This window comes from Lathyrus oleraceus, chromosome 7, assembly GCF_024323335.1.
Source record: "Lathyrus oleraceus cultivar Zhongwan6 chromosome 7, CAAS_Psat_ZW6_1.0, whole genome shotgun sequence".
NCBI classification, from domain to species: domain Eukaryota; kingdom Viridiplantae; phylum Streptophyta; class Magnoliopsida; order Fabales; family Fabaceae; genus Lathyrus; species Lathyrus oleraceus.
The window spans coordinates 269,219,321-269,231,728 of record NC_066585.1 but is presented as its reverse complement, the minus strand read 5'-3'; the positions used below and the strand labels follow the sequence as shown (position 1 = coordinate 269,231,728).

At 37.1% G+C, this 12,408-nt stretch overlaps 2 protein-coding genes across 2 annotated transcripts; both read left to right on the top strand.

Annotated features, from left to right (window-relative positions):
* The first annotated feature begins 1,268 nt into the window (after positions 1-1,268).
* On the top strand, positions 1,269-2,658 carry LOC127103375 (uncharacterized). Its single transcript, XM_051040641.1, has 2 exons — positions 1,269-1,392; positions 1,854-2,658. Exons 1-2 carry the CDS (start codon positions 1,269-1,271, stop codon positions 2,381-2,383), a joined length of 654 nt encoding a protein of 217 aa, XP_050896598.1. The 3' UTR covers positions 2,384-2,658.
* A 200-nt stretch (positions 2,659-2,858) lies between these two features.
* Positions 2,859-5,991, top strand: LOC127100693 (putative disease resistance RPP13-like protein 3). Its single transcript, XM_051037948.1, has one exon. The coding sequence runs from the start codon at positions 2,975-2,977 to the stop codon at positions 5,741-5,743; it is 2,769 nt and encodes a 922-aa protein (XP_050893905.1). The 5' UTR covers positions 2,859-2,974; the 3' UTR covers positions 5,744-5,991.
* The last annotated feature ends 6,417 nt before the right edge of the window (positions 5,992-12,408 follow it).

Sequence of the window (12,408 nt, the reverse complement as noted above, 5' to 3'; positions counted from 1 at the left end):
AAATAGGACCTCCCAGATACTTAAACAAATATCCAGAAGTACTTCTTCTATCAACTATGTCTCCACACAATCAAAGTCAGAGTAACACATCAGCTCTGAATTAGCATTTTCTCCATAAGGGAACAACACTCCATACTTCAGAGTCCCCTTAATATACTTCAGAATCCTGACAACATCTTGGTAATGAGACCACTTCAGTTTACTCACGAGCCTACTAACCATCCCAATTGCATAGAAAATATCAGGTATGGTATTACACAAATATCTCAGAGAGCCAACTAACTGCTTGAAAGTTATATCATCTACATCATCACCTTCAAAATCAAAATCCAATTTGTGATTTGTTTCTGCAAGTGTGACCGCAACCTTATGATTCAGCAAGTCAAATCTCTTTAGAAATTTAAGTTCATACTTCAGCTGATGCAAAATGATATACTTCGCAGAGTACATAGTCTTCATCCCTAGAAAATATGTCATATTTCCTATATCAGTTATCTCAAACTCATTCGTCAACACCTTTTTGAACTTAGCTATCTCATGTTCGCAACTTCCTGTTAGCAATATGTTATCAACATACAGACATACCAGAATCATATTTCCTTCAAAAGTATGCTGAACATAAATAGCATACTCCGTCTCACACTTTCTGAATCCTTGGAGCTTGAAAAATGAATCAATTTTCAGATTCCAAGCTCTAGGAGCTTGTTTCAATCCATACAACGCTTTATGTAACCTATACACCATCCCTTCTAGATTCTTTTTCAGAAATTCAGGAGGTTGTGACACATATACCTCTTCTTGTAATGGACCGTTCAGAAATGCAGATTTCACATCCATATGCATCAGAGACCAGTTTCTGTTAGCTGTTATCACAATCACCAGTCTGATTGTCTCATGTATCTCTACAGGAGCAAACACCTCAAGGTAGTCTAACCCGGGTTTCTGTAGAAAACCTATTGCCACTAACCTTGCTTTGTGTTTGGCAATTGATCCATTTGGCTTCAGTTTCATCTTAAAAACCCATATGATGCTGGTAGCTTTCTATATCCCCAAGTTCTTCTTTCATGGCCTTCATCCACACTTTCTTCTTGAGCATTTCTTCAACACTAATTAGTTCAGAGTCTACTAACATGACACACTAAATGACTTCTCCTTCGGAGTCTACTTAAGTATCTTGCAACATGTCAAACTCTGCAAACCTATGTTTTTGATTCTTTGTGGCCTCCGAACTTGTTCAGAATCTTCTTCGGACGCTGGAACAGTATCAGATGTTGGAACCCCAGAAGTATCACCTTCAGAGGCGTGACCACCTTCGAAGTCTGGAATATTCTCATGTCATCCTTGTGAACTCATTAACAAATAACATAAAGTATTTATTCCCTCCAAGTAAAGGTACTGGAAATGATCCACACATCAGAATACACCACACCTAGACCATGTTTTGCTCTTGGAGGCATTTCAAATGCAAATAGCAGTCTTGGTTGCTTCCCTCTCATGCATACGTTGGACGACTTTTCTGGCTTCTTAATTACAAGAATTCCTTGTACCAACTTCTTTGAATTCATATGCCCTAAGTTTCTGAAGTTCAGATGACCAAATCTTTTGTGCCATAACTCACTTTCCTTCACAACACTTGTTGCACTAAGGCATTTAGAGTTTGCAGTTTTAACATTCACTCTGAATGTTCTATTCCTCCCAATTTTGACTTCATAATCAGTTTCTGATTACAGTCATATAGCTTCAAAAGATTGTCCTTCATGGTAACTGAAAAACCTTTCTCAATTAATTGACCTTCATGGTAATTGAAAAACCTTTCTCAATTAATTGACCTTCACGGTAATTGAAAAACCTAGAGGTTAGAACCGAGTTTGGACATAATGATCCACCTGAATTCGACAAGTATCTCGATGAAAACCTAGGCGAGTACTTAATTCACCAAGACGATGCTGTTTTTGATAAAACTATTGCCGAGGTGCTACCAAAAAGAGTTATATGCGTTTGGAAGCCGAGAAAATCGACACAACCAAAGGCGGGTAGTAGTCTTTGGAGTGCAGGCTATCTAAGGGATAATTGGATTAACACAGATTTGCCGTTGACAAAGTTTGAAAGTAATATGAAGTATTTGAGCGAACAGGAACGTGTCGTGTCTAGAAAATACTTCTATCGAGTTGAGAATACTGTTACGCCGGTTCCTGATAACCCGATTGTGTGCGTGAAACCCGTGACAGAACGCATTCATGGATATGCAAGACTCTTTATTAGTCGGTGCTTTTCTAAAGGGTGTGGTGATAGATTTCAGATATTTTCTACAGATTTTATAGACTTGGATTTTGTTGATGCATGTGTTGGACTCACTCATGCAAGGATTGAGGGTAAAGCATGAAAGAAATAGTTCCGTATTTCTTCTTCATTGGATTTGGTTGTGTATATAGAAGCAACAGTTTGTGATGTAGTGTTATATTTGCATGCATGCATTAATTGGAAATAGAGGTTACTAACAAGCTCCACTATACTCTGTTTCTAGTCAATTAAACATTTTGCATTAACAAGAATAAAGGATCAATTAAGCAGGAGCAAAGCAATCCGTGAGGATTTCAATAATCTGATAAAAATTAATTCATAGTTCTTCAAAAGTGAGTTACACTATAAGTGTCCTAATGCAGTGTCACATCTAAGCATCATAAAACAAAGGAAACTTCATGGATAAGAAAAATCAATTAAAAAGATAAAAAGTATCGATAAGGTAAATACGTGGATGGTGCAATTCAACTTTATTGTTGTTTCCTAGTCTTTATTAATTATTGAGGAGCAATTTCCTTCCACTTTCCTAACTATTACTTATAATATTAATACCGCGTGAGAAACTCTCATAGGTTATATTATATAACAACTCTGTCATCCTTAATCTTTTGATAACATAGTTGTACCAATCACCCAAAACCATAAGTTTCCTTTTACACACTATACTACATACATGGCAGATAACGTGGTTGCATTCCTTTTGGAACACTTATCCCAATTGCTGCAACGCGAAGCTAATTTGCTGTGTGGAGTGGAAGACAAAATCATATCCCTTCGAAACGAACTTGAAATCATAAACATATATCTCAAAACTTCTTCCGAAGGGAAGATCAACAGCAACAACAGAGAAATAGAACAAAAGGTTCTGAGTCAGATCAGAGATGTCTCCTACTTAGCCGAGGATGTCATCGACACATTCATCACCAATGTCGCCTTCTACAAGAAGAGAAACGTGCTGGGAAGAATGCTTCACAGCGTTGATCACGCAAAGTTGCTCCACGACGTAGCAGAGAAAATTGACAAGATCAAAACCGCACTCAGCGAGATACACGAAAACAAGATCAAATACTGTCAAGAAAGCAGTGATCAATCAAGATCAGCAAGAGAAGAGGAGGAGAGAGCGCAATCACTTCACAGATTAAGAAGAAACGTGGAGGAGGAAAATGTAGTGGGCTTTGTCCATGAATCCGAAGTAGTCATCAATAGACTCATAGAGGGTGGTTCGCCGCCACTCAAAGTCGTTTCAATAATTGGTATGGGTGGATTGGGCAAAACCACCCTGGCACGAAAAGTCTATAACAGTCATAAGGTGAAGAATCACTTCAATTGCCGCGCATGGGTTTGTGTGTCAAACGAATGTAGGGCCAGAGAGCTTTTGCTTGGTCTTCTTCAAAATTTGATGCCAAACAATGATTACGAAGGTAGAAGCTTAAGTGATGATGAGCTGAAGAAAAGAGTGTGGGAATGCTTAAAGTGGAAAAAGTATCTGTTGGTTCTTGATGACTTGTGGAAAATACGAGATTGGGATGAACTAAAAGATGCTTTTCCCGATGGAAATAGAGGAAGCAGAATATTGATAACAAGTCGTTTGAAAGAAGTTGCCTCGCATACCGGTCGAGATCCTCCTTTCTTTCTTCAATTTCTCAGTGAAGAACAAAGTTGGGAGCTCTTTTCTAAAAAAGTGTTTAGAGGAGAAGAGTACCCTTGTGATCTTGAGTCTCTAGGTAAACAAATAGTTAAAAGTTGCGGCGGTTTGCCACTCTCAATTGTGGTTCTTGCAGGACTTCTGGCAAATAAGGAAAAGTCACACAGAGAATGGTCCAAAGTGTTGGGTCATGTTAACTGGTATCTTACCCGAGACGAGACTCAAGTAAAGGATGTTGTTCTTAAACTCAGTTTCGACAACTTACCTTCAAGATTGAAACCATGTTTTCTGTATTTAGGGATGTTCCCTGAAGATTGCGAAATACATGTAAAGAAGTTGTTGCAACTATGGATGGCTGAAGGATTTATACAAGAAACCGGAAGTAGAGATGCATGTGATGTTGCTGAAGACTACTTGTACGAGCTCATTGATCGTAGTTTGATCCAAGTAGCACGAGTGAAATATAACAGAGGCGTGAGAACATGCCGCATCCATGATCTTCTCAGAGATCTCTGCATATTAGAGAGCAAAGAGGATAATATTTTTCAAGTTTGCACTGACAACAACATGTTAATCCCTACAAAACCTCGTAGATTGTCTGTCCATTCTAGCATGTCTCACTATGTTTCTTCAAACACGGATGATCATTCATGTGTTCGCTCTATGTTTTGCTCTGATCCAACTTGCTTAATTTCTCCGGATGAGTGGAAATGGCTTACCAAAAACTTCAAATTGGTTCGGGTATTAGATCTTGAAGGAACATATTGTTTTAAGATTCCTTCAAACTTAGGGAACTTCATTCACTTGAGGTACTTAAGAATTGAAGATATTATAAGTGTTCCAGATTCTATATGCAACCTTCAGAATGTAGAAACATTAGACTTTGGATCTTTATGGAATGACAAAATTTCTTTCCCCATGGGAATATCAAAGCTCAAGCATCTAAAGCATTTGAATACTTCTGGCCCTATCATTCTTCGGGGCCGTTGTTTAAAATCAAATGTTGATGTAATGTGGAATCTTCAAACAATCTCTCGCATTGTACTGGATAAAAAAACAACATATCTGATAGAGAAAGGAAGTTTCCCCAAACTAAGAAAATTAGGATTGTATATCTCCTCAAACTTCAAGGGTGATGTGCCCAAAATGTTGCTAAGCCTTCAACAATTGAAACATTTGAATCAGCTAGAAATCATATTCAATGTGATTTGGCCACAGTCGCGATGGGATATGAATTGTAAGCCCGCGGAAGTTATAGAAAGCTTGAAGCACTTGAGCCATCTGAGTATACTGAAAATTAGGAATGCATGTGAGGTTGTAACATGTGTAGCCATGTTTCCTACCAACATTACCAAGTTAACATTGATAGATATTACTTGTTTGAATGACACTGGAATGAAAGCTATTGGAAAGCTCACCAAACTCCAAAAGTTGATCTTATCTGGACAATACAGATTTGGCGAGTTTTGGTCTTCAGATTCATATTTTGATCTTAATTGTGTTGAAGATGGGTTCCCACAGTTAAAGGAGTTTCATGTGGAAAATTTGCCTATTCAAAACTGGAAATTAGCTAATGGTTCCATGCCACGCCTTCAAATCCTAGATATTCATCGATGTGATAAGTTGGATAGCCTCCCAAGTGAACTATGGTCTTTGACTACCTTAACAAAAGTACGTGTTCGGAGACCTTCCAATGCTATGGCTGCAATCCTACAGAATTTGGAAGTTGAGAATGGATGTGAGGTCATTGTAGACCTTCCAATGCTATGGTTCAATGCCACACCTTCAAATCCTTGATATTCAAAGATGTAGTAAGTTGGATAGCCTCCCAAGTGAACTATGGTCTTTGACTACCTTAACAAAAGTACGTGTTCGGAGACCATCCCCTCAAATGGCTGCAATGCTACACCATTTGGAAGTTAGGAAAGGATGTGAACTTATTGTAGAGTAATTAGAATTAATGCTTGTTTGCTTTGAATTTATAAGTTTTTTTATGGTATATTTTAAACACCTTATTTATTAATTTCATATTTCTTTCTTCTTCATTTATCTATTTCTATTTTAGTTAACTAATGTATTTGAGGCTTAGTAATAAGACTGAAAAATAACCAAATCAATTAGAAAATATCGATTTACTTAGTGAATATTTACTCTCCTTGTGTTCTAGAAAAAAAGAGAAAAATGTGGAAAGCATTGTTAAATTTCAAAACTAAATTTCATCTGGGTGATCGGTGTTTGGTTGACGATTTCAATTCAGTCAAGGATAAAATGTTGAGAAAGATAGCACTAAACACACCTAATACAAGGTCACCGGATTATTAATTATCCCTGGATCAAATTTTTCCCACTATAATAATAATAACAATAACATTGGAACAACAACAACTTCTTCTCTTTAAATGAATAATAATACAAACTGATTATTATAACTCTCACCAATAAATATGGTGGATAAACTCTCTTTTGAATTTGTCTCTCAAAAGGATTTCACTGTTTTTGATATCTATAGAAATGAAACAACGGAAGCTTATATAGCCAAACCATGCAACAAATTGGGGGCTATAGTGTAAAAAGAAAATTTCTCTTTCATAAGTTCACCAAGAAATACTCACGTACTTTCAATTACATTTTCTATAAATGTTAATGTTTCTCCTTCTTTCTCTCTCCACATAAAGAGGAAAACTCATCAATCTCCCCCTTCCGATTTAGGTGGAAGACTCCATTAATCCAGTAGCTCTCTAGCATAACTCGTATTTGTCCTTGGGTAAGGACTTGGTCATCATATCTGAGCAGTTGTCATCAGTATGGATTTTCTCAAGCTGCAGTTTCTTGGAATCCAACATATCACGTATCCAGTGATAGCTCACATCAATATGCTTTGACCTCAAGTGAAAGCTCGAATTCTTGCTTAAGTGAATAGCGCTCTGACTATCACAATGCACAATATACTTCTGTTGTTCTTGTCCTAATTCATGCAAGAACCGTTTCATCCATAACACTTCCTTGCAAGCTTCTGTTGTTGTAATGAACTCTGCCTCTGTGGTAGACAAAGCAACACACTTTTGTAGCTTCGACTGCCACGTTACAGCTCCCCCTGAATATGTTATCAAGAATCCAGATGTTGATTTCCTAGAATCAATATCTCCCGCCATATTTGCATCTGTGTAGCCAATCAGTTCAGGTTTTCTACTTCCAAAGCACAAACTCGTTTTTGAAGTTCCTCTGAGATATCGCAAGATCCACTTCACAGCATTCCAATGCTCCTTTCCTGGGTTTTCCAAGAATCTACTAACAACACCAACCGCGTGTGTTATATCTGCTCGTGTACATACCATCGCATACATTAAGCTTCCAACTACTGAGGAATATGGCACCTTGTTCATCTCCTGCTTTTCTATTTCACTTGTCGGGCTCTGCTTTGAACTAAGACAAAAGTGACTAGCAAGTGGAGTAGCAACTGGCTTTGCGCTTTCCATGTGAAAACGCTCTAACACCTTCTCGATATATTTTTCTTGTGACAACCACAACTTGTGTTCCTTCCGATCACGGCGGATGGACATACCAAGAATATGTTTTGCTGGTCCCAAGTCTTTCATAGCAAAATACTTCTTCATTTCAGCCTTCAGCTTGCTGATCTTCTCACTATTTTGTCCTACAATCAACATATCATTAACATACAAGAGTAATATGATGAACTCACCATCACCAAATCTCTTCACAAACACACAATGATCATAATTAGTTCTTTGGTATCCATGATCAATCATGAAGGAATCAAACTTCTTGTACCATTGACGTGGTGCCTGTTTAAGTCCATATAAACTCTTTTTCAACTGACATACCAAGTTTTCTTTGCCTTTGACTTTGAATCCCTCTGGCTGATCCATGTAAATTTCTTCTTCTAAATCACCTTGAAGAAATGCAGTCTTCACATCTAGTTGTTCCACTTCTAGATCCAAACTTGCAGCCAAACCAAGCACTACCCGGATTGATGACATCTTGACCACGGGTGAAAAAATCTCTTCAAAGTCAATGCCTTTCTTTTGACTAAAGCCTTTCACAACTAATCTTGCCTTGTATCTTGGTCGTGAGTTATTCTCCTCAGTCTTTAACTTGTACACCCATTTGTTTTTGAGTGCTCTTTTACCTTTCGGTAAAACTATTAACTTATATGTCAGGTTCTCATGCAAGGATTGCAATTCTTCCTGCATGGCTTTCAACCACTCTTCTTTGTGGTTATCCATCATAGCTTCTTCATAAGACTCTGGTTCTCCCCCGTCAGTGAGTAACACAAATTTCGTTGCAGGATATTTGGTTTGTGGTTTAGGTATCCTAAATGACCTTCTTACTTGAGGAACTTGTTCTTCGTCCTCATAGTCTTCAACCATATCTTCATTATCACCATCGTTTCTATTACCATCTGTTACTTCTTCATTTGGACCATTAATAATTGGAGGTTCATTTTCTGCATCTCCAATATCTTCTATTTCATTTTCCCTATAATTCTCTAGAGGAGGAATTGGATCCAAGTTGATTGGATGTTCTCTAGAAATAACAGTCTTGACTCCCTTCTGAACATCTTCAATATTTTGGTCTTCAAAGAAGACAACATCTCTGCTTCTAATAATCTTCTTCTCTACATGATCCCATAACCTGTACCCAAATTCTTCATTTCCATATCCCAAGAAGATGCATTCCTTCGACTTTGAGTCGAGTTTTGATCTCTCATCTTTTGGAACATGAACAAACGCTTTACAACCAAACACCTTCAAATGATTGTAGGATACATCTTTACCTATCCAAAATCTATTTGGAACATCACCATTCAATGGAGCTGAAGGGGATAAGTTGATTAAATTAACTGCAGTCATCAGAGCCTCACCCCAAAAACTCTTGGGTAACTTAGCATGAGATAACATTGTTCTCACTCTTTCAACAATAGTTCTGTTCATTCTCTCAGCTACTCCATTGTGCTAAGGTGTCTTCGGAACAAATCTTTCATGTCGGATTCCATTACTCATACAGTAACGTTTGAAATCTCCAATAAATTCTCCTCCATTGTCAGTGCGAACACATTTTAACTTCATTCCAGTTTCTCGCTCAACGCTAGCGTGAAACTGTTTGAATACTACATACACCTGGTCTTTTGTTTTGAGGGCATACACCCAAACCTTTATGGAGTGGTCATCAATAAAGGTAACAAAATACCTTGCACCTCCAAGAGTATTAGTGGTCATTAGACCACAAACATCAGAATGTACCAAATCTAAAACATGTGGTCTTCTATGAGGGGCCTTATATTGAAATGAAGCTCTATGTTTCTTTCCAGCCAAACAATGCGTGCATGGCTTAAGAGATATTTTCAATCCTTTCATACCTGCCAAAATACCTCTTCTGGCTAGAATTTGAAGTCCTTTCTCACTCATATGTCCGAGCCGTTTATGCCATAGCTCGATTGAGGAGTCTTCTCCGAGAGTATTAACGCACCCATTAATGTGTTTTCATAATTTATGTTATTTTTGCACTTATTTAATTTTCGTATTTAATTTTCAGCATTAGCAGCTTTCGCGAGAAAAATCATATCTTGAGCTAGGAGTATCGGATTGAGACGTGCTACCAGTCGATGGAAAGCTAAGAAAAAGATCTACAACTTTTGTTCAGAAGTTGAGAGCTGAATCGGACTGTAGCAGGGCCAGAAAGTCTGTTGAAGTTGCAGAATTTTATTTGTATTTTTGTTGGGTCATTTGTAGTGGGTTGGGTCGACCCAGTTGAGTTGTAAAACGGGTCTTTGTTTTCCCCTAGGTCTAGCAGCCGTACACCATTGGGAATTGAACGGGAAAATCACGGTTCATGTACGAATTTGAGAGCTTGCAAAGAATGACTATGGAGAACTAATTTCCCAAGAATCAATTCACTGTAATCGGATGCCACTTTGAGGTTCTTTTATAATTTTCCATTAATCTGTTCCTTTGAATTATATCTATAATCACAATTACTTGCTTAATTTAATTGTTTTTACATGATAGAATTCTTTAATTTGATTGTTGTCTGCTTTTGAATCAATTTCGTGATTAGTGTAGCTTTTGCATTATCGCGTTCGATCATATTGCTATTGCTTAATTCGCAATAGTTTTAATCCGTTTGCTTTACTCGGAATTCAGGGACAGACTTCGTATAATTGTTATTGCGCTTGTCAGTAGTTTTTGTAATCGAATAGGATCAGACCCGTTTAGGGAATTGGAATTTTATAGGGATCAATGATAAGTCGGAAGATGATATAGTGGGTTGATTCGTTTCAGCTTATTCAAATAATCACTTTTCATAATCACTTATTTTCTGCATTTTTGTAATTGAACATCAAATCAACCCCCCATTCGATTACGTTTAATTATTACAAACAAGAATCCTTGAGACGATATCCGAGTTTAATTGTCGCTGTATTACGTTTTTACAAAATTACTCGTTTTGATCCGCGCGCGACAGCGGATCAAATTGGCGCCGTTGCCGGGGATTCTTGTTTCTTTTAATCGTTTTTAGAGTCATAGGTTTAGTGTCTAAGCGTATAGGTCCTAGTTTCCTCGCAGTTTTGTCCAACTTGCGTATTGGTCTTTTTGCGGTTTGAGATAAAAAAAAAACTGTTTTTAAACAAATTGTCTCAAATTATTCCGATTTTTTGTCGATTCATTAGGAAAAAATCAGTAATCAAAAGCCACTATTTATGACACCCTAAAAAATCGTAATTCCTTATTTTTCTATTTTTTATGATTTTTTTTCTGTTTTGATAGTTTTAAAAAAATCTGAAAAAAATCTCAAAATTCTTAATTAACGTCATTAGATTAATTTCGGTGTTAGTTTATTTTTCTAAATTTATTTTAATCGTTTTCCTTCATTGTGTTTGTTTTTGACTATGGCTGACCAAAGAACTTTAAGGCAGTTAGCTGTCCTTGATGTGAATTACAATGACATGTGTATTGAATATCCTGAAGCTGACACTCATTTTGAATTGAAATCTGGTTTAATACACTTGTTTCCAAGGTTTAGTGGTCTTGCAGGTGAGGATCCGCATGAACATCTGAAGGAATTTGAGGTTGTGTGCTCTGCACCTCTGAAGGAATTTGAGGTTGTGTGCTCTGCACCTTCTGGACCTTCACTAGAAGATATTGTCAAACAAATGGCTGCAAATAATCTCCAGTTTCAACAACAAGTAGATTCTACTTTAAAGACTTTGCAAACACAGATTGGCCAGCTTGCCACTTTGGTGAATGCCATGCAGCAAGCTCAAGGATCAAACCAACAACCCTTAGAAGAACATTCTGTTTTTCAAATAGATTTGATTTCTGAAATTGTTGATGATACTTGTAGTGATTTGTTTGCATATGATTTTCCATCATTGTCTGGTTTTGATGATGTTTATTCTTGTGATATTTGTACTGAAACTAAAATTTGCTCTGTTTGTACTGAAATTGAGGTTGCCTTGCAAGTTGATATTCTTACTGCAGATGAGGTTGCAAATAAAGTTGTTCATGTAGATAAAGCTCTTGACATCCCGGCTGTCCCAAACACTCCTTCTATTGAGCAGCCACCTTCCCTCGAGCTGAAGCAACTTCCTGAAAATATAAAATATGCTTATTTAGAGATGAATGAAAAACTACCGGCTATAATTTCTTCTAACCTTGATTTCGATCAAGAAAATAAGCTTTTTCAGGTTTTAAGGAAGCATAAAAAGGCATTTGGTTGGACATTGGCTGACATTCCAGATCAGATCACCTTCAAGTGTCCATTTGACACTTTTACTTTTAGAAGATTCTTTGATCCTGAAATAAAAGGCGAAGATACTAATAAAAATTTCAAGTTCAATGGACATTATCCAAAGCTATTCCATGACATCCCCACTTTGGAAGAAAAAAATGTAGAATATATCTCTTTGGGAAAGGCTGCTTATGTGATCACCTATCCTCCTTGACTACTCGGGTGTGTTCTTTCCTCTCTCTTCTCTCTCTTATTTTATGTTTGTTTCTTTCATTGAGGACAATGCATATTTTAAGTGTGGGGGAAGAAATACTTTATTTTCTTTGTTTTTGTTCTTTGTTTTGTTTTGTTTTTGTTTTCTTTCTAAAAAAATTGCATTTTTGTTGAAAGTTTTAGGCTATAGAATAATTTGAGGTTGGTTTGTAGAGACTTGGGAAAAGTTCACAAGATTGGTATTGTTTTAACACCGTAAGTCTCCTGCATATGGAAATTGAGTTGAATTTTTATTATGTTTTAGCCTTACATTCTCATCCTCTGATAGCTCTTGAATAGTTTATTTCAGCAGTCAGCACCATCTCACACACACTCTACGCAGGGAAGCCGATGAATATAAGTGAGTGTTCCGAAAAGAAAAAAAAAGAGAAAGAAAAGGGAACGCACCTTCTAAGTTTGGTGACCTTCACCCGGTCACTTAACCCAACGGATATAGAACC